The following is a 24801-nucleotide window of genomic DNA, read 5'->3' on the forward strand; positions in this document are numbered from 1 at the left end:
AACCCAGCACTGCCAGGTCACCACTAAACCCTGTTCCTCAGCACCACAGCCGCACCTCTAGGGATAGTGACTCCACCACTGCCCTGGGCAGCCTGTTCCAGGCCTTTTTAACCCTTTCAGGGAAGAAATTGTTCCCACTGTGTCCATTCCCTGGGCCAACCTGAGGCTGTTGCCTCTTGTTCCATTGCTTGCTACTTGGGAGAAGATAATGACACCCACCTGGCTCTACCCTCCCCTCATGGAGCTGTAAGGAGTGAGAAGTTGATAGAACTAAAGAGTGCAATTTCCTCTTTAAGCAGAAGGTTTATGTATGACATTATGCTCTGTGTTAATGCTCAGTTCAGATGCTAAGTCAGAATTTCTCTGATTTTTGAAGGTACTGATGTAAACCAAGATTTAGACCCTGGTTATCATGTTGAGTTCATTGATTTCTAGAATCATGGAATTGTCAGGGTTGGAAGGGACCTCAAGGATCATCCACTTCCAACCCCCTTACCATGGGCAGGGACATCTCACACTACAGCAGGTTGCTCACAGCCACAGCCAGCCTGGCTGCAAACACCTCCAGGGATGAGGCTTCCACCACCTCCCTGGGCAACCTGTGCCAGGCTCTCACGACCCTCATGGGGAACAACTTCTTCCTAACCTCCAATCTGAATCTACCCATTTTGAGTTTTGTTCCATTCCCTTCCAGTCCTATCACTCCCTGACACCCTCAAAAGTCCCTCCCCAGCTTTCTTGTATCCCCCTTCAGAACTGGAAGGCCACAAGAAGGTCTCCTTGGAGCCTTCTCCTCTCCAGACTGAACAGCCCCAGCTCCCTCAGTCTGTCCTCATAGGAGAGGTGCTCCAGCCCTCTGATCTGAATGGTTTGAGTTGGCAGGGGGTTTAAAGAGCATCCAGCTCCAACCTTCTGCTATTGGCAGGGACACCTTCCACTAGCCCAGCTTGCTCAAGGCCTCATCCAACCTGGGCTGGGATGCCTCCAGGGAGGAGGCATCCACAAGCTCCCTGAGCAACCTGTCTCACCACCCTCACTGAAGAATTTCTTTCATTTTTTCTGCTAGTGTCATAACTGGTAGTCAATTACACTTGTCACTAACCACTGTTTGGACATGACTGTAAATGCTTTCCCCATAGAAATCCTCCCTTGCTGAGAACTGATCTGCCTTATCTGTGCTAGTTCAGATGCTCTCAGTACTCAAACACCCTGCGCCTTGTAGAGGAGGAGTTGTAACCCAACTAAATAAAGCTTGCATCTTTCAGATCTCAAAACTGTGTTCCTTTATGCTCTCACTTCCCAGTCTGACACCTCAGCAAGCCCTCTGCAGGTGCCCTCACCAGCTCTCAGCAGAGCCCTGCTCTCAGAGGCTGGGCTGGGTGCCGCGGCAGTGGCGGCGCGCTGCAGGCCGGGCAGGGTTCCTCCTGGGACGGGGTGTTTTGCTTGGCAGGAGATGGTAGTTGAGGACTGAAAACAAAGGTGATTGATTGAATCCTGACTCAGAGCTGCTCTTGGAAAGATCAGAAGGCCTTTCTGTTTGTGCTCCATGGAGCTTTTAGTTGTTACTCTGAGGGAATGGGAAGCAGGTTGTGTTTTTGATAGTGTACTTTAGCTGTCTGGTGCTGCTTGTATCGATTAGCTGTAGTGTGTTTTGGTGTGCTTCATGCTAGTTTCCTGTCTTTTTTTCCACTGTATTGATAGTCCACCTCAGTTTTCAGAACTATAAATGTTCCACAAACTGATCTTTCAGCCTGCTAAATAAAAAAATCCAATCACAGAATTGTTTGGGTTGGAATAATATCATAGTATCATAGGGTTGGAAGGGACCACAAGGATCATCGAGTTCCAACCCCCCTGCCATGGGCAGGGACACCCCACACTAGATCAGGCTGCCCAGAGCCTCAGCCAGCCTGGGCTTAAACACCTCCAGGGACAGGGCCCCAACCACCTCCCTGGACAACCCATTCCAGGGCTTCACCACTCTCATGGGGAAGAACTTCCTCCTCACCTCCAGCCTGAATCTCCCCACCTCCAGCTTCATTCCATTCCCCCTACTCCTATCACTACCTGAGATCCTGAGCAGTCCCTCCCCAGCCTTCTTGGAGCCCCCTTCAGATACTGGAAGGCCACAATGAGGTCTCCTGGGAGCCTTCTCTTCTCCAGACTGAACAGCCCCAACTCCTTCAGTCTGTCCTCACAGGAGAGGTGCTCCAGCCCTCTGCTCATCCTCCTGGCCCTTCTCTGGACACCTTCCAGCACCTCCAGATCCCTCTTGGAATAGGGGCTCCAGAACTGGAGGTGGGGTCTCATCAGAGCTGAGCAGAGGGGGAGAATCACCTCCCTTGCCCTGCTCTTGCTGCAGCCCAGGCTCTGATTGGCTTTCCGGGCTGCAAGTGCACACTGAGAGCTCCTGGTGAGCTTCTCCTCCCCCAGCAACCCCAAGTCTCTCTCCTCAGGGCTGCTTTCCAGCCAGTCCCTGCCCAGCCTGGATTTGTGCCTAGGATTGCCTTGACCCAGCTGCAGGACCCTGCCCTTGGTCTTGTTGAACCTCCTGAGGTTGGCTTGTGCCCACCTCTGCAGCCTGTCCAGGTCCCTCTGGATGGATCCCTTCCCTCCAGCTGTCTGCTGCACCACACAGCTTGGTGTCATCAGCAAACCTGCTAAGGGTGCACTCAATGCCACTGTCCCTGGCACCCACAAAGATGTTGAACAAGCCTGGTCCCAGGAGTGGTCCCTGAGGGACTCTGCTTGTCCCTGGCCTCCACTGGGACCTGGACCCATTGACAGCCACTCTTTGGGTACAGCCATCAAGCCAGTTCAAGGGACCCCTAAGATCATCGAGTCCAAGCATCTACCTAACACCACCTTGGCCCAGCTGTGTAATTCCACGTGGCAGCTTTAATTGTTTCTTGTCTTCCATTTGCTCTAATTTATTATTGAACAGAAAAGTCCTCAAAAAACCCAAACAAAACACCCAACCCTGCAGCTTGGCTTTTAAAGAGTATGCTTTCAAATAACTTGTGGATTCAGGAGGAGGAGGTGTTTTGGCTGCAGGTTGTCAGTTAATGCTTTCTTGTGGGTTTCTTGTCCCCTTTCTTGCTCAGGTTTCCACTTCCCATTGCCAGAGTTGCACTAAATAGCTGCCCCCCCCCCCCCTTTTTTTTTTAATCATTATTATTATTTTTCATGCTCTGATAACTTTTAAATGCTCATAGAGGGTATGACTTGTACTCTGTGTGTAGGGAAGTGAGCCAAAAATGAGTGTTTAGCAAGTGGAGCTAATTTCCATCTTTCATTCTTTCATTTTTTTTTTTTACTGATAGTGAAATGTTTAACATTTTCTGCTTTGTAACTGGAATGAATTTAGTAGTGATTTTCATTGTCACTCCTCACTGCTATTCAACTAAGTGCCTCATCCAGTCTTATTTTAAACAAGGCTGGAAAAGACCACAGAGATCATCAAGTCCAACCTATTACTCAACACCTCCTGACAGCTAAACCATGGCTCCAAGTGCCACATACAGTCCCCTCTTGAACACCTCCAGGGATGGTGACTCCACCACCTCCCTGGGCAGCACATCCCAATGGCCAATCTCTCTTTCTGTAAAAACTGTTTAATCTTATTCTTCCTTCAAAAGAAAAATCTCTGTGGAATTTTCCTAGAGATAGAATAGAATAGAAAGAAAAGAATCAACCAGGTTGGAAAAGACCTTCAAGATCAAGTCCAACCCATCTTGAGTCCCGTGTCCATTTCTGGGCCCCTCAGGTTAGGAAAGATGTTGAGCTGCTGGAAGGTGTCCAGAGAAGGGCAACAAAGCTGGGGAGGGATCTGGAGCACAGCCCTGTGAGGAGAGGCTGAGGGAGCTGGGGTTGTTTAGCCTGGAGAGGAGGAGGCTCAGGGGAGACCTTGCTCTCTCCAACTGCCTGAAGGGAGGTTGTAGCCAGGAGGGGGCTGGTCTCTTCTGCCAGGCAAGCAGCACCAGAACAAGAGGACACAGTCTCAAGCTGTGCCAGGGGAGGTTTAGGCTGGATGTTAGGAAGAAATTCTTCCCAGCAAGAGAGACTGACCATTGGAATGTGCAGCCCAGGGAGGTGGTGGAGTCCCCATCACAGGAGGTGTTCAAAAAGGGCCTGGATGAGGCACTTGGTGCCATGGTTTAGTTGATCAGATGGTGTTGGGTGAGAGGTTGGACTTGATGATCTCCAAGGTATTTTCCAACCTGGTTTATTCTGTTCTATTCTATTCTATTCTATTCTATTCTATTCTATTCTATTCTATTCTATTCTATTCTATTCTATTCTATTCTATTCTGTTCTAAAGTTTGTTCCAGCACTTACCCAACAGAAGGAGGGAAGTAGCTTTTGTTTTTGTTAATCTAACAACATTTGAGTGTTGTTTCACCCTTCAGGTGTGGAGTGAATGGGTAGGGTTCACATTGGATACATTGCCTTTCATGGAGGGTGGCATGAGTGTTTGGCTCTTGAATTCTGTGGTTATTTTGTATATTCAAAGTCTTTTCTCATGCATAGTGCACATTAAGTGAGGATACTCAATTTCCTTACCATCTGTGAAGAACATAAAGGTTTAATGACCCAAGTTTTGAGGGTCTTGAGGGCTTTGTTTTCTTTGGTCACTTTTTAAGTTCGGGAAGTTTATCACTTCATAAGAATGGTTTGGGTTGGAAGGGACACTAAAAATCATCTAGTTCCAACCCCCTGATATGGGCAGGAACACCTCCTACCAGACCAGCTTGCTGAAGGCTCTCCCCAACCGAGGCTTTCAACACTTCCAGGCTTGCAGCCTCCACTGCTTCCCTGGGCAACCTGTTCCAGGGACTCACCACCTGCATTGGTGATAATTTCCTCCTCATGTCTCATCTCAATCCAGCTTCTCCCAGTTTGAAGCCATCACCCTTCATACTGTCACTCCATGCCACTGTCAAAAGTCCCCCTCCAGCTCTCCTGTAGCCCCCTTCAAATGCTGCAACACTGCTCTAAGGTCTCCCTAGAGCCTTCTCCAGGCTGAACAGCCCCAACTCTCTCATCCTGCATTCATGGCAGAGGTGCTCCAACCCTCCACTTATAAAAGCCTGGATCAGCTCCAGCAGAAATAGAGAAGTTGCTGGTTTAAAACAGTTTTTTCCCCCTTGTTTTCTTCTGTCTGCAGCTAATAGAAAAGTAGTCTGGAGGAATTTCAGTGGGGAATAATTCTATCAGCTGGAGACATTTCTCTTTAATTACTGTGAGATGGGGATTGGTTTATGACCCTGACACAAAGGCTTGTGCCACACTTCAAAAATCTTCTCTACAATATTCTATAGAAGTGTTCCAATGGCATGTGTGCCCCTGGACTCAGCACTGCTTAGGCCACACCTTGAGTCCTGTGTCCAGTTCTGGGACCCTCAGTTTAAGAAGGACATTGAGAGACTTGAAGGTGTCCAGAGAAGGGCAGGGAGGCTGAGGAGGAGCACAGCCCTGTGAGGAGAGGCTGAGGGAGCTGGGGTTGCTTAGCCTGCAGAAGAGGAGGCTCAGGGGAGACCTTATTGCTGTCTGCAACTACCTGAAGGGAGGTTGTAGCCAGGTGGGGGGTTGGTCTCTTCTGCCAGGCAAGCAGTACCAGAACAGGAGGACACAGTCTCAAGCTGCACCAGGGGAGGTTCAATGAGGGACAAGTGTTGAGTCCTGCATCAGGGAAGGAATAACACCAGCCACCTGTACAGACTAGGAGTTGTCCTGCTGGGAAGCAGCTCCATGGAGAAAGACCTCAGAGTCCCAGTGGACAGCAAGTTATCCTTTGTGGCCAAGAGGGCCAAAGTTATCCTGGGGGTCCATGAAGAAAAATGTGTCCAGCAGGTTTAGGGAGGTTGACCTCCCTCTCTACTCTGTCCCAGTGAGACCAGTGTCCAGTATTGGCCTCCACAATTCAAGAGGTGGTGGAAGCCTCACCCCTGGAAGTTTTTAAGGCCAGGCTGGATGTGGCTGTGAGCCACCTGATGTAGTGTGAGGTGTCTCTGCCTGTGGCAGGGGGGTTGGAACTAGAAGATCTTTGGGGTCCCTTCCAACCCTGACAATTCTGTGATTCTAAGGGTCAAAGAACTACTGGGGAGAGTCCAGTGGAGAGTTATGGCTTGAACTCTAAGGTCTCCCTGAAGCCTTCTGTTCTCCAAACTGAACAGCCCCAACTCTCTGAGCCTGTCCCTATAGGGGAGGTGCTTCAGCCTTCTGATCATCATCATGTTCTCTGTACCCTCTTCAACAGTTCCATATCCCTCTTCTGCTGGGGACCCCAGAACTGGATGCAGTACTGCAGGTGGTGTTTCACCAGAACACAGCAGAGGGGCAGAATCACTTCCCTCATCCTGCTGGTCCCACTGCTTTTGATGCAGCCCAGGACATGGTGGCCTTCTGGGCTGCCAGTGCCCATGGCCAGCTCCCTCACAGAGGGACCCACATGCCCATATTTGTGCAGCAAGGCCTAAAGGCTAGGTATGAGCTAGTCCTTTGAAGTACTTCAGTGTTCATTATCACCATGTTGTGTGAACATTGGATTTACTGATTAATTTCTTGGATTCCACATAGAACTCATTTTAATTCTGAAGAGCATTTCACCCTGGATGGGTTTTTGGCTTTGCTGCCTGCTGACATGGGGCTGTTGTCACACTCTGAGCTCTGGCTGCTCATGTGGAGGTACCAAGCGTGTTGGTTTTACCTCTCTGCCAAAATACACTTCCACATGAAAACTGAACAGAGTCTCTCTGTTTTCTGGGGGGTGTTTGTTTGTTTCTCTGTCTGTCAGTTTGGGATAATTTCTGTTAGATGCAAAAGTAGGATGATAGCTTTTGAAGGTGAAGGGAAGGAAAACAGCTGAAGCTGCCTTTGCTTGCTCGCTAGGGGAGGAGGAAGAAAGATGTGGAGTTGCTGGAAGGTGTCCAGAGAGGGGCAACAAAGCTGGGGAGGGGTTTGGAGCACAGCCCTGGGAGGAGAGGCTGAGGGAGCTGGGATTGCTTAGCCTGGAGAAGAGGAGGCTCAGGAGAGACCTTCTTGCTGTCTACAACTCCCTGAAGGGAGGTTGTAGCCAGGTGGGGGTTGGTCTCTTCTCCCAGGCAAGCAGCACCAGAACAAGAGGACACAGTCTCAAGCTGTGCCAGGGGAGGGTTAGGCTGCGTGTGAGGAAAAATTCTTCCCAGAGAGAGTGATTGCCCATTGGAATGTGCTGCCCAGGGAAGTGGTGGAGTCACCATCACTGGAAGTGTTTAAAAAGAGCCTGGCTGAGGCACTTGGTGCCGTGGTTTAGTTGATCAGATGGTGCTGGATGATAGGTTGGACTCAATAATCTTGAAGGTCTTTTCCAACCTCTTCTGTTCTGGTCTGTTCTATTCTAGTCTAGTCTATTCTAGTCTATTCTGTTTCAGTAAAAATGTTCAGAGAATAGAGTTGCCTTTCACTCTTACCTTTCATACCTTTTGCTGCTTCTGCTGATGATGAAGAACCCTAGAATTGTTACAGCTGGAAAGCTCTCTAAGATCATCAAGTCCAGTCAGTGACCTAACACCACCATGGCCATTAAACATGTCCCCAAGTGCCACAGGTTTGTTAAGCACCTCTGGGGACAGTGACTCCACCACCTCCCTGGGCAGCTGTGGTGGTGTTAGGCTGATGGTTTGGCTCAATCTTGGAGGTCCTTTCCAGCCCAAACAATTCTATGATTTTATGGTTTACAAACCTCCTGGTGAGTAGCCATAGGTGTAAGGGGAACTGGGCTGCACAGGAACTTTAGGATTCACTCCTTTGGCTCTTCCTGTAAAGAGGAACGTTGAACAAGACCCACACAGTTGTGTCATAGCAAGGGGTTTGGATGGCTAGCTCTGCCCTTTCAGAGTGGGTCCTCAAATGCAGAAACCCAGGCATGGCTCTCTCAGAGATCTTTATTCTCCTGAGAGCACTTGGCTGAGGAATGTGAGCAGGATCCTGCAGTCTCTGGGGTGTTTTTAACAGAGAAAGGAAGCTGTGCCTCCTTGCGCTGCCCTCAGTAGAACCTAGGAGTGAATTCCCCCTTGTATTTATTGTTTTTCTTGCTCTCCCTCTTTGAACTCTCAAGGTTATTCAGTTATTTTCCTCACAATTTCATTAGGAAGTTTGCCAAAAACATCCTTTCTAGGCAGCTGTCTCTGGACCTTTGGAGGCCAGCACTAATGTGCTTGCAGTCTGTGGGGGGCATTTGGCAGGGAACGAGGAACGGAGCCTTCAGCGCTTCGGCGGGGAGAGGGGAAGAGGCGGCTGAGGCTTTACCACACCTAGGTGCCAATGTTTTTGGCTGGTCTGCGAGGCTTCCATCTCTTGCTGTACCTGTTCTGTCCTGCTGCAAGGTCTGTGAACAGCAACAGATCGTTGATGTGAGAGAATTACAGGGGGAGAGTTGTTGTCTCGCTGCTCGCCGAACGCTGCTTCGTGTGTTCGTGGGAAGGGAGGAACTCCCAACAACCTGAATCTCTTCAGGTGTCATTGTTGAATGAGGCATTGATTTGTTATTTTGGTGTGTTTTGAAGCGTGCTTCAGGGTGCTGCGGTGCTGTCTGCAGACCCAAATTGATTGAACTGTCAGCCTCTTGCCAGAGATTCACGTGGGGAGGAGTTAAAGATGCCAGAAAGGGCTGGGAAGGGCTTTCAGCGTGCCTGAGCGGTATAGGAAGCGCTGCAGCATATGTACATAGAATCTATTTGTCAGCCTAACTGCTTCTCCTGTTTGACTAAACTGTCTCCTTCCAGCCACCCACACAGAATATGCCTATGGGTCCGGGAGGGATGAGTCAGAGCGGCCCTCCCCCGCCGCCGCGCTCCCACAACATGTCTTCAGAGGCGATGGTAGGTGGGGGCCCTCCTGCACCACACATGCAGAGCCAGATGAACGGCCAGATGCCTGGTAAGTTTTTCTCCTCTAAGACATTAACACCAGCGTTGCCTGGCAACTGAAACGACATGGGGGCTCGAGGGATACTAGATTGTTGATGACAAAACTGCTTTGAATGCCCCCGAGTACAAGCTCTCTTAGAGTTTGTTAGCTACAGAGCTACGTGACCTGTATTCAGTGTTTATCAGGCTGCCCTTGGGCTTTGATGTAGCTGACACACAGCATTCCTCTGATGAACAGAACTGGCTAAATTTAGTCTGTTTGAAACCATGCAGCACAGCTGGCTTTAGAAGGCTTGTTGGGGAAAGGTAGTGGCCTGTGGCTGAGTGCACACAAATCCTTCCGTCAAAGGAGTGTGTGAAATCGTTGTAGCTAAATAATTAGATCATAGTGAAAGAGATACATCTTGGAGAGGGTGTTTGAATGTAAATAAATGTTACAGAGAGGGGAAAAAAACAAAACCCAACAGAAGGTTGCTTTTCTCCAGAAAGTCATGCAGCTTCCACTAATCCTCTGTGTTCTCTCTTGGAGAGGATGGGTTGAGTCGGAAGGGGGTTTTGGAAAGAAATGGCCTCCAGGTTGTTGTTCTAGGTGTAAATGTGAGCTCAGATTTTTATGCCATCCTGGTTGGTAATAAAAAGCAAAGTGCTTGGCAAGTCAGAAACAAAGCAGTGAAACGACCTGGTAAAAGCCCACCGTTGTACCTAGCAGTCAGTTCTAGCTCTGGGGTAGCTATTCCCTTCAGCACTCAGATCAGCCTGGAGGAGGCCCTGGAGGAGGCCCTGGATGAGGCTGCTTCTTTATAGAGAGGCTGTTTGCCTGGAATTTCCACTCCTGAAGTTATACAGCCTCTTTCATGTGAATTGGCTTTCAGCTTGAAGTTGCATTCCCAGGATTGCTTTTGTTCAGGACACCTTTGGGTCTGGGTTTTTTTTTGTATGGAGGAAATTCTACTACCAAAGCTCTTCAGGGTATTGATTCTTCCAAGAAAGGAAACTGCTCTGAAAAATTCATCTCTCAGGGGTTACAAGGATAAAGATGGTCACAAGGATAAGCTTCATGACAGTAACTAACTGTGCAAAACTCTGTGGAAAGTAAAAAATTATTGTTGTAGTCTAGAATAGAATAAAATAAACCAGGTTGGAAGAGACCTTCAAGATCATGGAGTCCAACTTGTTATCCAACAGCACCTAATCAACTAAGCCATGGCACCAAGCACCCCATCAAGTCTCCTTCTGAACTCCTCCAATGATGGTGACTCCACCACCTCCCCAGGCAGCACATCCCAGTGGGCAATCACTCTCTCTGTGTGGAACTTCTTCCTAACCTCCAGCCTAAACTTCCCCTGGCACAGCTTGAGACTGTGTCCTCTTGTTCTGGTGCTGGGTGCCTGGGAGAAGAGACCAACCTCTGCCTGTCTACAACCTCCCTTCAGGTAGTTGTAGAGAGCAAGAAGGTCACCTCTGAGTCTCCTTTTCTCCAGGCTAAGCAACCCCAGCTCCCTCAGCCTCTCCTCACAGGGCTGTGTTCCAAGCCCCTCACCAGCTTTGTTGCCCTTCTCTGGACATGCTCCAGCAAGTCAACCTCCTTCCTAAACTGAGGAGCCCAGAACTGGACACAGGACTCGAGGTGTGGCCTAACCAGTGCAGTGTACAGGGGCAGAATGACCTCCCTGCTCCTGCTGGCCACACTCTTCCTGATGCAGGCCAGGATGCCATTGGCCCTCTTGGCTGCCTGGGCACACTGCAGGCTCATGTTCAGCCTACCATCGACCAGTACCCCCAGGTCCCTTTCAGCCTGGCTGCTCTCAGCCACTCTGACCCCAGCCTGTAGCACTGCCTGGGGTTGCTGTGGCCAATGTGCAGAGCCCGGCACTTGGATGTGTTAAATCTCATGCCCTTGGACTCTGCCCATCTGTCCAGCCTGTCGAGGTCCCTCTGCAGAGCCTCTCTACCCTCCAGCAGATCAACTCCTGCCCCCAGCTTGGTGTCATCTGCAAATTTACTGATGATGGACTCAATGCCCTCATCCAGATCCTCAATCAAGGTGTTAAAGAGCATGGGGCCAGCACTGATCCCTGGGGCACACCACTAGTGACTGGCTGCCAGCTGGATGTGGCACCATTCAGCACCACATCCAGCTGGTGGCCAGTCTACTTTCTGTGCAAATCTTGATCCAATGGACCTGATAGTTGCAGCTTTTCTGAGAAGAGAAACTGACTAGCCTGCAGAGGCTGTGTGTAAGAAGTGAAATAAATGATCTAGAGAAGAGCTGAGTTCCATCACCACGTTGGTCATGGGCTGTGTTTGGAAGTGGAAAAGAGCAATACATGCTGCTCCCTAAGTAGGGCAGAGAGATTCTGGTTGTAGAGTCCTCTATCCATCTAAGATCCATCAGCTCCCATGGAGAATAGCATTGCCTCTCACAAATCAGTCCCTTTGACCCTCTGGTGTAATCATATTATTGTTATTATAATGATCTTTTCCAAGGAGAAGGATTACCAAGTCACAATGTGAGCCTAATGACTTCAGTGCAGAGCCACGGGGGAGAGAAGTCACTCCTTAAACATACATATTTTGTAATTAGATAGAGCAAGAAAAGAGCTCTTAGGAAAATGGGGGGAAAGGTAAATAGGTTTGTTTTGGTATTCACCTAGACAGATACTTAAACACACTTCCCAACCAAGCTTTCATTTCGACTTTCCTCCAACACATTCCCTTTCTGGAATGTCAGTCCCTTCCCTTGCCTGTCTAAGGTTGTCTCTGAGGATGTGAAGATAAACAGCTTAGGATTGAGGGCATCTCTAATGTCACAAAGGCAAGCTAAAATCATTTCATAGCTAGGCACTGAAAAAGGGGCATCAGGATCATCTTGTTAAGTGGAGAGCTGAGTGGTGTTTTGTTTTGGGTGTTTGCTAGTCTGCCTGCACGTGAGCTTTTCTGTAGTTCCTAGGCATGTCCTTATTGTAACTCCTGCAGTGGATGCTTCTGCTTTCTCTTTGTAGAGCTCTAAAGTTGCATAGACACTTTGTAATAGAAACCCAGATACAAAGCCTGAAACATCTGGAGACAGGATCTGTCCAAAAGGAATAATCAGTTCTGGGCCCCGTCCTGTTCAATATCTTTATTGATGATCTGGATGAGGGGATTGAGTCAGTCATCAGTAAGTTTGCAGATGACACCAAGCTGGGAGCAGGAGTTGATCTGTTAGAGGGAAGAAGGGGTCTGCAGAGGGACCTTGCCAGGCTGGACAGATGGGCAGAGTCCAACAGGATGGTATTCAACAAGTCCAAGTGCCAGGTGCTGCACTTTGGCCTCAACAACCCCAGGCAGTGCTACAGGCTGGGGTCAGAGTGGGTGAGAGCAGCCAGGCAGAAAGGGAGCTGGGGGTACTGGTTGACAGCAGCTGAACATGAGCCAGCAGTGTGCCCAGGGGGCCAAGAAGGCCAATGGCATCCTGGTCTGCATCAGGAATAGTGTAGCCAGCAGGAGCAGGGAAGTCATTGTGCCCTGTGCTCAGCACTGGTTAGGCCACACCTTGAGTCCTGTGTCCAGTTCTGGGCTCCTCAATTTAAGAAGGACATTGAGAGACTTGAAGGTGTCCAGGGAAGGGCAACAAAGATGGGGAGGGGTCTGGAGCACAGCCCTGTGTGGAGAGGCTGAGGGAGCTGGGGTTGCTTAGCCTGGAGAAGAGGAGGCTCAGGGGAGACCTCATTGCTGTCTGCAACTCCCTGAAGGGAGGTTGTAGCCAGGTGGGGGTTGGTCTCCTCCCAGACAAGCAGCACCAGAACAAGAGGACACAGTCTCAAGCTGTGCCAGGGGAAGTTTAGGCTGGAGGTAAGGAGAAAGTTCTTCCCAGAGAGAGTTGTTAGCCATTGGAATGTGCTGCCCAGGGAGGTGGTGGAGTCACTGTCCCTGGAGGTGTTCAAGAGGGGATTGGATGTGGCACTTGGTGCCATGGTTTAGTAGTCATGAGGTGTTGGGTGACAGGTTGGACTCGATGATCTTTGAGGTCTTTTCCAACCCTATTGATGCTATGATTCTGTGACAAAGGCACAAGTGTGCAATCCAAGAGAATCCAAGGTTGACAACCACCAGTTGACCAGCCTGGAAGAAAGAGAGTGCAGGCTCTTACAATACCATCTCAGGATTTGGGGAAGGGCTTATTTGAGTAGGTGCTTCCAGGGGGCTGGGAGTGGAGGGAGGGGTTGATGGGATTAAAAGAGGTGCCTGCTGATGGTCAGGCCATGTTGTCCAGTTGGGAAGTCATGAGCAAAGTCTGGGGTTTAGCTTTGTTTTCCTGCCATTGTCTGTAATGACTTTAATTTAGTTCTGTGATTATGACTGTATTTTCTTGCTTTGTGATGCTTAATGTAGCCTCTTTTCCCCCTGTTCTTTCTTTCTGAAGGACCTAACCATATGCCTATGCAAGGACCTGGACCCAACCAGCTCAATATGACAAACAGTTCCATGAACATGCCTTCAAGCAGCCACGGGTCCATGGGCGGCTATAACCACTCAGTGCCATCCTCACAGAGCATGCCAGTGCAGAATCAGATGACTATGAGCCAGGGACAGCCCATGGGCAACTATGGTCCCAGACCAAACATGAACATGCAACCCAACCAAGGTAAGTGAGGTGCTTGTTAGCTTCTGGACAAAGGGAGTCTCTCACCTACAGATTCATGGTGAAATGGCTTAGGTTGGGAGGGTCCTTGGAGATCTTCTGCTCCACCCTGCTTGCCATGGGAGGATTGTTTCTTTCAAGATCTTTTGCTTTCAGATTGCCTTGTCTGAATGCATTTGTACCCATGTTTTGAGGACTCTGCACCTCCTTTCTGCCATGTATCACTGTCTTCCTCATTGTTTGCAGACACTGAACTGTTTTCAGGTATCTGGGAATGGATCTTGGGGCAGAGAGAGCTTTCACATTGGGTAACCAAGGTTGCCAAATGTTACCCCCTTAGGTTGAGAATTTTTCCCTTCTTTCAGCAGTTATGAGTTTGAGCTATGTTTCTCTTTCTCTTTTTCATTGCTAAGTGTTTATTGATGAAATGCTGCTGAACATGAGCCAAAAGTGTGCCCAGGTGGCCAAGGAGGCCAATGGCTTCCTTGCCTGTATCAGGAAGAGTGTGGCCAGCAGGAGCAGGGAAGTCATTGTGCCCTGTGCTCAGCACTGCTGAGGCCACACCTTGAGTCCTGTGTCCAGTTCTGGGCCCCTCAGTTTAAGAAGGACATTGAGAGACTTGAAGGTGTCCAGAGAAGGGCAACAAAGCTGGGGAGGGGTCTGGAGCACAGCCCTGTGAGGAGAGGCTGAGAGAGCTGGGGTTGCTTAGCCTGGAGAAGAGGAGGCTCAGGGGAGACCTCATTGCTGTCTGCAACTCCCTGAAGGGAGGTTGTAGCCAGGTGGGGGTTGGTCTCTTCTGCCAGGCAAGCAGCACTACAACAAGAGGACACAATCTCAAGCTGTGCCAGGGGAGGGTTTAGGCTGGAGGTGAGGAGAAAGTTCTTCCTAGAAAGAGAGATTGGCCATTGGGATGTGCTACCCAGGGAGGTGGTGGAGTCCCAGTCCCTGGAGGTGCTCAAGAGGGGATTGGATGTGGCACTTGGTGCCATGGTTTAGTAGTCATGAGGTGTTGGGTGACAGGTTGGACTGGATGATCTTTGAGGTCTTTTCCAACCTGGTTGATTCTAATGTTCAGGCTTCTGCACAAATAGAGAATTTGAAGTCAGGCAGCCCTCAGATTTTTATACCTAGTTAATCTTTGTTCTCTGGAGCATGCTGCTTTGGCATGGTATGTCTGCTTCATCTTAAAGAAGTAAAAGTCAGTTCCAGGAATGCATCCTCTACTCCCTACTGTTTTCAGGAGAAGTCCTTGTCCCTTGTGCATATAGAAAAATCCAACACAAGTCTTGTATCTAGCATATTGGCAGAGCATAAACAGATGATGTAGCCTGTTGACATCCTCACTGAGGTACAGGGACACTGCAGAATTAAAATGTTGCCCTGGAGTCACAGCAGACTGAAGTTAGCCAATTTGGTTATCCACTGCCTGCCTTCAGGAACGTGCTTTGCAAGCTTCACAGCTTGCCTGTGGTGTCTGTTCCTACACTGGGTCTGGACACACCACCTGCTAAAAACCTCTGCACAGCTTTGTGCAAACAAATGCATCTGCTCTGATCACAGCAAGTGTGGGATTTGCCCAATGTCACAGAGTGGTGGGGCTTGGAAGGGACCTCAGCAGAGGCAGGTCACACAGGAACACATCCAGGTAGGTTTTGAAAGTCTCCAGAGAAGGAGACTCCACAACCTCTCTGGAGAGTCTGTTCTAAGGCTCTGTCACTTTCACAGAGGAAAAGGTTTTTCTTTAAGACCACAAGGAGCCTCCTCTGCTCCATCCAGTTTGCCCCCAGTGCCTGTTGTCCTGTCATTGGACATCCCTGAGCAGAGCCTGGCTCTGCCCTCCTGACACTGCCCTGCACAGCTTTATCTACAGATGAGGGCACCCCTCAGGCTTCTCTGCTCTGAGCTAAAGAGCCCCAGCTCCCTCAGCCTGTCCTCATGAGAGACATGTTCCACTCTTATCAGCATCTTTGTGGCTCTGTGCTGGACTATTTCAAGCAGTTCCCTGAGGTCTTCCTTGAACTGAGAAGCCCAGAACTGGGCACAGCATTCCAGATGTGGCCTCACCAGGGCAGATTAGAGGGGCAGGAGAACCTCTCTCAACCTACTAGCCACAGCCCTCCTAATATTTGTGAGCTCTTCTGGATGCATTAGCTGAAGGATGCTACTTGAGCTGAGGTTTTTGCCCCTTTTCTGATTCTGGGGGAAAAAACTCTTTTGTTCTTAATGAGCTCCCTCCCTGAGCACTGTGGAAAAATTAATCCTCCAGTGACCTAGATTCTTCTTGCTGCAGTATGTCCTCTCTGCAGACCAAAGCTCCACTTTGTCACACAGATATCATTTGTGCCTAGGGTTTGCAAACAGACCAGGTCATACTGGTCAGTTCCATTATTAGATTCAGAGATTCATAGACATGTTTAGGTTGAAAGGGACCTTGAAGGTCAGCTAGTGCCAGCCCCACTGCATTGTGCAGTTGTTGCCCAGGTTGCTGAAGGCCTCAACCAACCTGGCCCTGAACACCTCCAGGGAAGGGGCATCCACAGCTTCCCTGGGCAACCTGTTCCAGTGTCTGCCCACCCTCACTGGCAAGAATTTCTTCCTATTCTCCAGTCTAAATCTGCCCTTTTTTCCAGCTGCAATCCATTCCCCCTCATCCTATAACCACAGACCCTTGTAAAAAGTTTCTTCCCAGCTTTCTTGTAGGCTCCCTTCAGGTACTGGAAGGCTGCTCTAAGGTGTATCACAGGTACTGGAATGTAGATGACAGGAAGGTTTAGAAGAGACAAAAGATGAGACACCCAAAATGAGTCAAGGGGAGACAGCTGCCTTAGCAGTTGTCCTACCACTGGTGGAAGTGGGGAGTCCATCCCTGGCTGCATTGTTAGTGGCATGTTCCTTGAAATTTAGCAGCAGAGAGAACAGAGGAGACCCTCAGCAGAGGACACCATCACAAGTGGGAATGTTTCTGCCTTCCTGAACTCACAAGTTACCTGTGCATTCTGGAGTTCTTCTGTAGAAGTTGTGAGGTGCTGTAGGGAAGTCCTGTGCAGCTGAAATCTCTTGGCTGCAGGGAGCTAGCAGTGAGTGAGTAGCTCTGTGTGAGGGAGGCAGCCATCCACTAAGTCACTCTGTGGAAAAAAAACAGCTTGCTTTGGCTGCTTTACACTTTAGGACTAGTGATTATTCCAGCTCAGAGTGGTGCTCTTTCCTTTTCCTTACAGTATTCCCCTGCTGTACTTCCAGGGCTCTGTCAGACTTGAAAATTGTTCATTAGAAATTAGGCAGAAAGATACTTAAAAGGTTTCTGCTCTGAGCAAATAACAGGTCTGAAGTGGCTTTGGGGAATAAAGAAGAAAGCAGAATCTAACCAAATTGTAGGCTTGAGAACAAGAGCAAATTCACAGGTTCACAGAATCATGGACTGGTTTGGGTTGGAAGGGACCTTAAAGATCATTTAGTTCCAACTGCCCTGCCATGGGCTCTAGGGACACCATCATCAGCACAGCTTGCCCACAGCCTCATCCAGCCTGGCCTTGAACACCTCCAGGGAGGGGACATCCACAGCCTCCCTGGGCAACCTGTGCCAGTGTCTCACCACTCTCACTGGAAAGAATTTCTTCCTCATCTCCAGTCTCATCTCCCTCTTCCAGCTTCAATCCATTGCCCCTCATCCTGTCACCACAAGCCCTTGCAATACATCCCTCCCCAGCAAGCTTGTAGCCTGTACAGGGGGACAATCATAGAATCAATAAGGTTGGAAAAGACCTCAGAGATCACCAAGTCCAACTTACCACCCAGCACCTCCTGACTAACTAAACTGTGGCTTCAAGTGTCACATCCAAGCCTTTCTTGAACACCTCCAGGGATGCTGACTCCACCACCTCCATGGGCAGCACATTCCAATGGCCAATTACTCTTTCTGAGAAGAACTTCCTCCTGCTATCCAGCCTAAACCTCCCCTGGCACAGCTTGAGACTGTGTCCTCTTGATCTGGTGCTGCTTGCCTTGGAGAAGAGACCAACCCCCACCTGGCTACAACCTCTCTTCAGGGAGTTGGAGAGAGCAAGAAGGTCTCCCCTGAGCCTCCTCTTCTGCAGGCTAAGCAACTCCAGCTCCCTCAGCCTCTCCTCACAGGGCTATGCTCCAGACCTCTCCCCAGCCTCCTTGCCCTTCTCTGGACACATTAAAGTGTCTCAATATCCTTCTTAAATCACTGCCCTACTCCTGCTGGCCACACTGTTGCTGATCCAGGCCAGGATGCTGTTGGCCTTCTTGGCCACCTGGGCACACAGCTGGCACGTTTTGTTTCTTTGTGTTATGAAAAGCTGATCCATAATGAGGATGAGAGATCCTCCTGCAGCAATCAGTTAATAACAGCACTAGGTAATTATAATGCTAAAAATTCTGCTGGATAAGGTCTTAGCATCTCAAGTTGGCTGTTAAAATTTAGGAGATGTTTTTGACCTTAATTTTTCCCTGCATGGGTTCCCCATCTGTAGAGGAATGAGTTTGATTGGTAAGGTTATATGATACCATCTGATTTCACAGGGGTGTTGTGAAGGTCTATTCATTATGGAGATGTGGCCATTTGAGTTGAGTGCCATGGAAAACCCATGAGTCAGTTAAGAACTCTGTCTTCAGTGCCTGGCCTTGGCATCTCACATGAACAATGAGGAGGAAACAAAACACCAGAATGGCTTTCCAGTGACTAATCTCTGCTGTGTGCTGCCTGAGACCAGGGCTGTTGAGTAAAAGCATGTGGTGTGACCAGCAGGACAAGGGAGTGGATTCTGTCCCTCTGCTCTGGTGTGCTGCATCCAGCAGGAGCAGGGAGGTCACTGTGCCCCTGTGCTCAGCACTGCTTAGGCCACACCCTGAGTCCTGTGTCCAGTTCTGGGTCCCTCAGTTTAGGAAAGATGTTGACTTGCTGGAAGGTGTCCAGAGAAGGGCAACAAAGCTGGGGAGGGGTCTGGAGCACAGCCCTGTGAGGAGAGGCTGAGGGAGCTGGGGTTGTTTAGCCTGGAGAAGAGGAGGCTCAGGGGAGACCTTCTTGCTGTCTGCAACTACCTGAAGGGAGGTTGTAGCCAGGTGGGGGTTGGTCTCTTCTGCCAGGCAAGCAGCACCAGAACAAGAGGACACAGTCTCAAGCTGCACCAGGGGAGGTTTAGGCTGGAGGTGAGGAGAAGGTTCTTCCCAGAGAGAGCTGTTGGCCATTGGGATGTGCTGCCCAGGGAGGTGGTGGAGTCACCATCCCAGGAGGTGTTTAGAAAGAGCCTGGGTGAGGCACTTGGTGCCATGGTTTAGTTGATTGGATAGTGTTGGTTGATAGGTTAGGCTCAAAGGTCTTTTCCAACCTGGTCTTATCCCATCCTATCCCATCCTATCCCATCCTATCCAGCTGTGGTGCCCCCAGCCCCAGAAAGACATGGAACTGATGGAGCAGGGTCCGAGGAGGCCACAAAGATTCACAGAGGGCTGGAGCACCTCCCCTATGGGGACAGGCTGGGAGAGTTGAGGCTATTCAGCCTGGAGAAGAGAAGTCTTCAGGGAGACCTTAGAGCAGCCTTCCAGTACCTGAAAGGGGGCTGCAGGAGAGCCAGGAAGGGACTTTTTACAAGGGCTTGTAGTGATAGGATGAGATGGGATGGATTGAAGCTGGAGGAGCAGAGATTTAGACTGGAGATGAGCAAGAAATTCTTCCCAGTGAGCGTGGTGAGACACTGGAACAGGTTGCCCTGGGAGGTTGGGTAGTGTTGGGTGATAGGTTGGACTTGATGATCTCAAGGGTCTTTTCCAACCTGGTCTATCCTATCCTATCCTATCCTATCCTATCCTATCCTATCCTATCCTATCCTATCCTATCCTATCCTATCCTACCCTATCCTACCCTATCCTACCCTATCCTACCCTATCCTATCCTATCCTATCCTATCCTATCCTATCCTATCCTATCCTATCCTATCCTATCCTATCCTACCCTACCCTACCCTGTCCTACCCTGTCCTACCCTGTCCTGTCCTACCCTGCCCTGTCCTACCCTGCCCTACCCTACCCTGTCCTACCCTGCCCTACCCTACCCTACCCTGTCCTACCCTGTCCTACCCTGTCCTACCCTGTCCTACCCTGTCCTACCCTATCCTATCCTATCCTATCCTATCCTATCCTATCCTATCCTATCCTATCCTGTCCTACCCTAATGAAAAAGCTGCTGTAGCAGCCTGGGCCATCCCCAGGGAATGTTGGCTGCCTTTTTGGAAAAGACAGAAAGCTGCAGGAGCTGAGTGCATGTGGAAGAAACTCCCTTCTCAGGGATGCATTTCATCCATGGTGTGGAGGCTGCTCCTGTGGAGTGAAGGATTTCCAGGCTTGCCAGGTTTTGACTTCCAGAAGGGAGATGTAAGCACAGTTTTCTGGAACCTGAAACCTGTGTGGAAGTTCCTCTTTATTTCTGTTGGATGGATCTTGTGCAGGCAGAGGTATCTGGGAATGGATCTTGGGGCAGAGAGAGCTTTCACATTGGGTAACCAAGGTTGCCAAATGTTACCCCCTTAGGTTGAGAATTTTTCCATTCTTTCAGCAGTTATGAGTTTGAGCTATGCTTCTCTTGCTCTTTTTCATTGCTAAGTGTTTATTGATGAAATGCAGCTGAACAGGAGCCAGCAGTGTGCCCAGGTGGCCAAGGAGGCCAGTGGCATCCCAGCCTGTATCAGGAAGAGTGTGGCCAGCAGGAGCAGGGAAGTCATTGTGCCCTGTGCTCAGCACTGGTTAGGCCACACCTTGAGTCCTGTGTTCAGTTCTGGGCTCCTCAGTTTAAGAAGGACATTGAGAGACTTGAAGGTGTCCAGAGAAGGGCAACGAGGCTGGGGAGGGGTCTGGAGCACAGCCCTGTGAGGAGAGGCTGAGGGAGCTGGGGTTGCTTAGCCTGGAGAAGAGGAGGCTCAGGGGAGGCCTTCTTGCTCTCTCCAACTCCCTGAAGGGAGGTTGTAGCCAGGTGGGAGTTGGTCTCTTCTCCCAGGTACCCAGCACCAGAACAAGAGGACACAATCTCAAGCTGTGCCAGGGGAGGCTTTAGGCTGCAGGTGAGGAGAAAGTTCTTCCCAGCAAGAGAGAAGATTGGAATGTGCTGCCCAGGGAGGTTGTGGAGTCACCATCCTTGGAGGTGTTCAAGAGGGGATTGAATGTGGCACTTGGTGCCATGGTTTAGTAGTCATGAGGTGTTGGGTGACAGGTTGGACTGGATGATCTCTGAGGTCTTTTCCAACCTTATTGATTCTATGATTTTAATAAAAACAATAGAATTCAAATACTTCAGTAGAGAGGACCAGGAAATCAGGGCTTGGCCATCTCAGCAGCTTTGCTCTCAGATCCTTTTGCTGGGATTCCATTCCCTTGCCAGGGGTGCTTGAAGAAAAGAATTTAGTAGAAGGGACTGCGGGTTCCAGTGTCTCCCACAGGTGCAGCACCCTGTGGCAGGGCTACATTGCTGTCTGAACAGCACACTGGATCTCCCCAGCAGAGTACTCAAAGCTGTACCAAGAACAGACCTGGTAACCCCAGCACTGAGGCTGCCTACAGTGAAGCCCTTTGCCAGCGAGAGAACTGCAGGCACCAGCTGAGTGGTTTGTGCTGCAGTGCAGGGCTCCAGGCCCAGCAGAGGTGGCTCTGTCCATGGTGCTCATGGAGCCACCACTTCCCTCACTGGTGCAGGGCTCTGAGGTGCCAGCCTGCCCAGTATTTCATGGGTGTTGCATGTTGCTTGGGGTGAGGGAGGGGGGAGAACTAGTTTTATTCTTGACAAGTGAATCCTAAATGGGAAGATGATGTTGACTTGGTCATTTGGAGACTGAGATTTGACAGTTTCAATCCTATACACTCACAAAAATTCCACTCAATTTTCAGAGCTCTTTCAGTTTTCAAGGTCTTAGAACCATAGAATCAATAAGGTTGGGAAAGACCTTAGAGATCATCAAGTCCAAGCTGTCACCCAACACCTCATGACTACTAAACCATAGCTCCAAGTGCCATGTCTCCAATCCCCTCTTGAGCACCTCCAGGGATGGTGACTCTACCACCTCCCTGGGCAGCACATTCCAATGGCCAATCTCTCTTGCTAGGAAGAACTTTCTCCTCACCTCCAGCCTAAACCTCTCCTGGCACAGCTTGAGACTGTGTCCTCTTGTTCTGGTGCTGGCTGCCTGGGAGAAGAGACCAACTCCCACCTGGCTACAACCTCCCTTCAGGGAGTTGCAGACAGCAAGAAGGTCTCCCCTGAGCCTTCTCTTCTGCAGGCTAAGCAGCCCCAGGTCCCTCAGCCTCTCCTCACAGGGCTGTGCTCCAGACCCCTCCCCAGCTTTGTTGCCCTTCTCTGGACACCTTCCAGCACCTCACCATCTTTCCTAAACTGGGGGGGATACCATATCTTCTTGTACCATACCCTACCATTCTTGTAGCTTTATCTTCTGAGTCAGGGAGAGAAGTGAAGCAGACTGGAAGGTAGCCAGGCACTCTGTGTTGTGAGCACAACCCACAAGGCTGATCCAGGGCAGTGAATTCTCAGAGTGGCTTCTACAAAGCCTTAATGAAGTTCTAATTTAAAAAGCAAACAGCAAACCTCTGCATTGCACCATGGGGACCCAACACATTTTATCACATTGTATTGTGACTAATATTAATATTGTTAATTAACAAGCTTTCCTGAGATCTAGGAATGTTGCAGCAACAAGTTTTTCTTCCCTTTTCCTTCCCCCTTCCCTTCCTTCCCTTCCTTCCCTTCCTTCCCTTCCTTCCCTTCCTTCCCTTCCTTCCCTTCCTTCCCTTCCTTCCCTTCCTTCCCTTCCTTCCCTTCCTTCCCTTCCTTCCCTCCCTTCCCTCCCTTCCCTCCCTTCCCTCCCTTCCCTCCCTTCCCTTCCTTCCCTTCTTTCCTTCCTCCCTCCCTTCCTCCCTTCCCCCCTTCCCCCTGCCTGCCTTCCCCCAGTGCTGCCTAATGTTTCTCAGTAGCTCCAAGCAGAGGAGCAGTGGAATGGAATGATCTCAATTACCTACTTGTTCAGAAGATCACAAACCAAAATAGGGCTTTGCTAAAGTGGAAAAATAATTACAGCACTCCTAGATGCATAGAATGGGTTGGGTTGGAAGGGATCTTAATTATCCAGTTTCAACCCCCCTGCCATGGGCAGGGACACCTCCCACCAGCCCAGCTTGCTCAAAGACTCATCCAGCCTGGCCTTGAATGCCTCCAGGGAAGGGGCATCCAACCTCCCTGGGCAACCTGTGCCAGAGTCTCACCACCCTCACTGGAAAGAATTTCTTCCTAATCTTCAGTCTAAATCTCTCCTCTTCCACCTTCAGTCCATTGCCCCTCATCCTGTTACTACAAGCCCTTGCAAAAAGACCCTCTCCAGCTTGCTTGTAACCCTCTTCAGGGATATTGAGATACTTGAATGTGACCAGAGAAGGGCAATGAGGCTGGGGAGAGGTTCGGAGCACAGCCCTGTGAGGAGAGGCTGAGGGAGCTGGTGTTGCTTAGCCTGGAGAAGAGGAGGCTCAGGGGAGACCTTCTTGCTCTCTCCTACTCCCTGAAGGGAGGTTGTAGCCAGGTGGGGGTTGGTCTCTTCTCCCAGGCACCCAGCACCAGAACAAGAGGACACAGTCTCAGTGCCAGGGATGGTTTAAGCTGGAGGTGAGGAATGTGCTGCCCAGGGAGGTGGTGGAGTCACCATCCCTGGAGGTGTTCAAAAAAGGCTTGGATGTGACCCTTGGAGAAATGGTTTAATTGTCAGGAGGTGGTAGGTATTAGGCAATAGGTTGGACTTGATGATCTCTGAGGTCTTTTCCAACCTTATTGATTCTATGATTCTACTGGGAGGCTGCTGTAAGGTCTCCCTGGAGCCTTCTCTTCTCCAGGCTGAACAGCTCCAACACTCCCAGCCTGTCCCCATGGGGAAGGTTCTTCAGCCCTGTGATCATCTTTGTGGCCTGGCATTCTTGCAGGATTCCCTATCTATATTGGAGCCATTTTCTCCCTTTTAAACTTCAAGATGAGGGCACAGAAAGTGCCATGCTGCAGGATGGAGACATAAGTGAATCAGTTGAGGAGTGGCCAATATTTATCTTCAGAGGAAAATGAAGCTTAGCAGAGCTAAGGCCACTTCTCACAGAGAGATTCCACACAGGGGTTTAATGGGATTTAACTAATGCACTTTGAATTCACACCATTAATTAATGTGGCTTAACTTTCCCTCCTGACCCCACACAGACAGGATCTGAGTGACTGTGTATGCCTTTCCTTGTGTAAATTCAGCAGCAGCCTTGCCTGCATCCAGGTATCATGGTATCAGTGAGGGTTGGAAGGGACCACAAGGATCATCGAGTTCCAACCCCCCTGCCAAGGGGAGGGACACCCCACACTAGATCAGGGTGGCCAGAGCCTCATCCAGCCTGGGCTTAAACACCTCCAGGGGTGGCACCTCAACCACCTCCCTGGACAACCCATTCCAGGGCTTCACCACTCTCATGGGGAAGAACTTCCTCACCTCCAGCCTGAATCTCCCCACCTCCAGCTTCATTCCATTCCCCCTAGTCCTATCACTGCCTGAGATCCTGAGCAGTCCCTCCCCAGCCTTCTTGGAGCCCCCTTCAGATACTGGAAGGGCACAATGAGGTCACCTGGGAGCCTTCTCTTCTCCAGACTGAACAGCCCCAACTCCTTCAGTCTGTCCTCATAGCAGAGCAGCTCCAGCCCTCTGCTCATCCTTGTGGCTCTTCTCTGGACACCTTCCAGCACCTCCAGATTCCTCTTGGAATAGGGTCTCCAGAACTGGAGGCAGTACTCCAGGTGGGGTCTCAGCAGAGCTGAGCAGAGGGGGAGAATCCCCTCCCTTGCCCTGCTGGCCACACTTCTCTTGCTGCAGCCCAGGCTCTGATTGGCTTTCTGGGCTGCAAGTGCACACTGAGAGCTCCTGGTGAGCTTCTCCTCCCCCAGCACCCCCAAGGCTCTCTCCTCAGGGCTGCTTTCCAGCCAGTCACTGCCCAGCCTGCATTTGTGCCTGGGATTGGCTCGACCGAGATACAGGACCCTGCCCTTGGTCTTGTTGAACCTCCTGAGGCTGGCTTGTGCCCACCTTTCCAGCCTGTCCAGGTCCCTCTGGATGGATCCCTTTCCTCCAGCTGTCTGCTGCACCACACAGCTTGGTGTCATCAGCAAACCTGCTGAGGGTGCACTCAATGCCACTGTCCCTGGCACCCACAAAGATGTTGAACAAGCCTGGTCCC

At 50.2% G+C, this 24801-nt stretch overlaps 1 protein-coding gene across 4 annotated transcripts in view; it reads left to right on the plus strand.

Moving 5' to 3' along the window:
- The window catches only part of SS18 (SS18 subunit of BAF chromatin remodeling complex), a 54743-nt gene that overhangs the window by 13445 nt on the left and 16497 nt on the right, over positions 1–24801 (plus strand). For all 4 annotated transcript variants that reach the window (XM_054179654.1, XM_054179656.1, XM_054179657.1 and 1 more), the window contains exons 4-5: positions 8766–8919; positions 13315–13536. In XM_054179654.1, coding sequence (XP_054035629.1) covers positions 8766–8919; positions 13315–13536 — 376 coding nt within the window. The remainder of the gene's footprint in view (positions 1–8765; positions 8920–13314; positions 13537–24801) is intronic.

The sequence above is a fragment of the Dryobates pubescens genome, chromosome 3 (genome assembly GCF_014839835.1).
Source record: "Dryobates pubescens isolate bDryPub1 chromosome 3, bDryPub1.pri, whole genome shotgun sequence".
Classification (NCBI taxonomy): Eukaryota; Metazoa; Chordata; class Aves; order Piciformes; family Picidae; genus Dryobates; species Dryobates pubescens.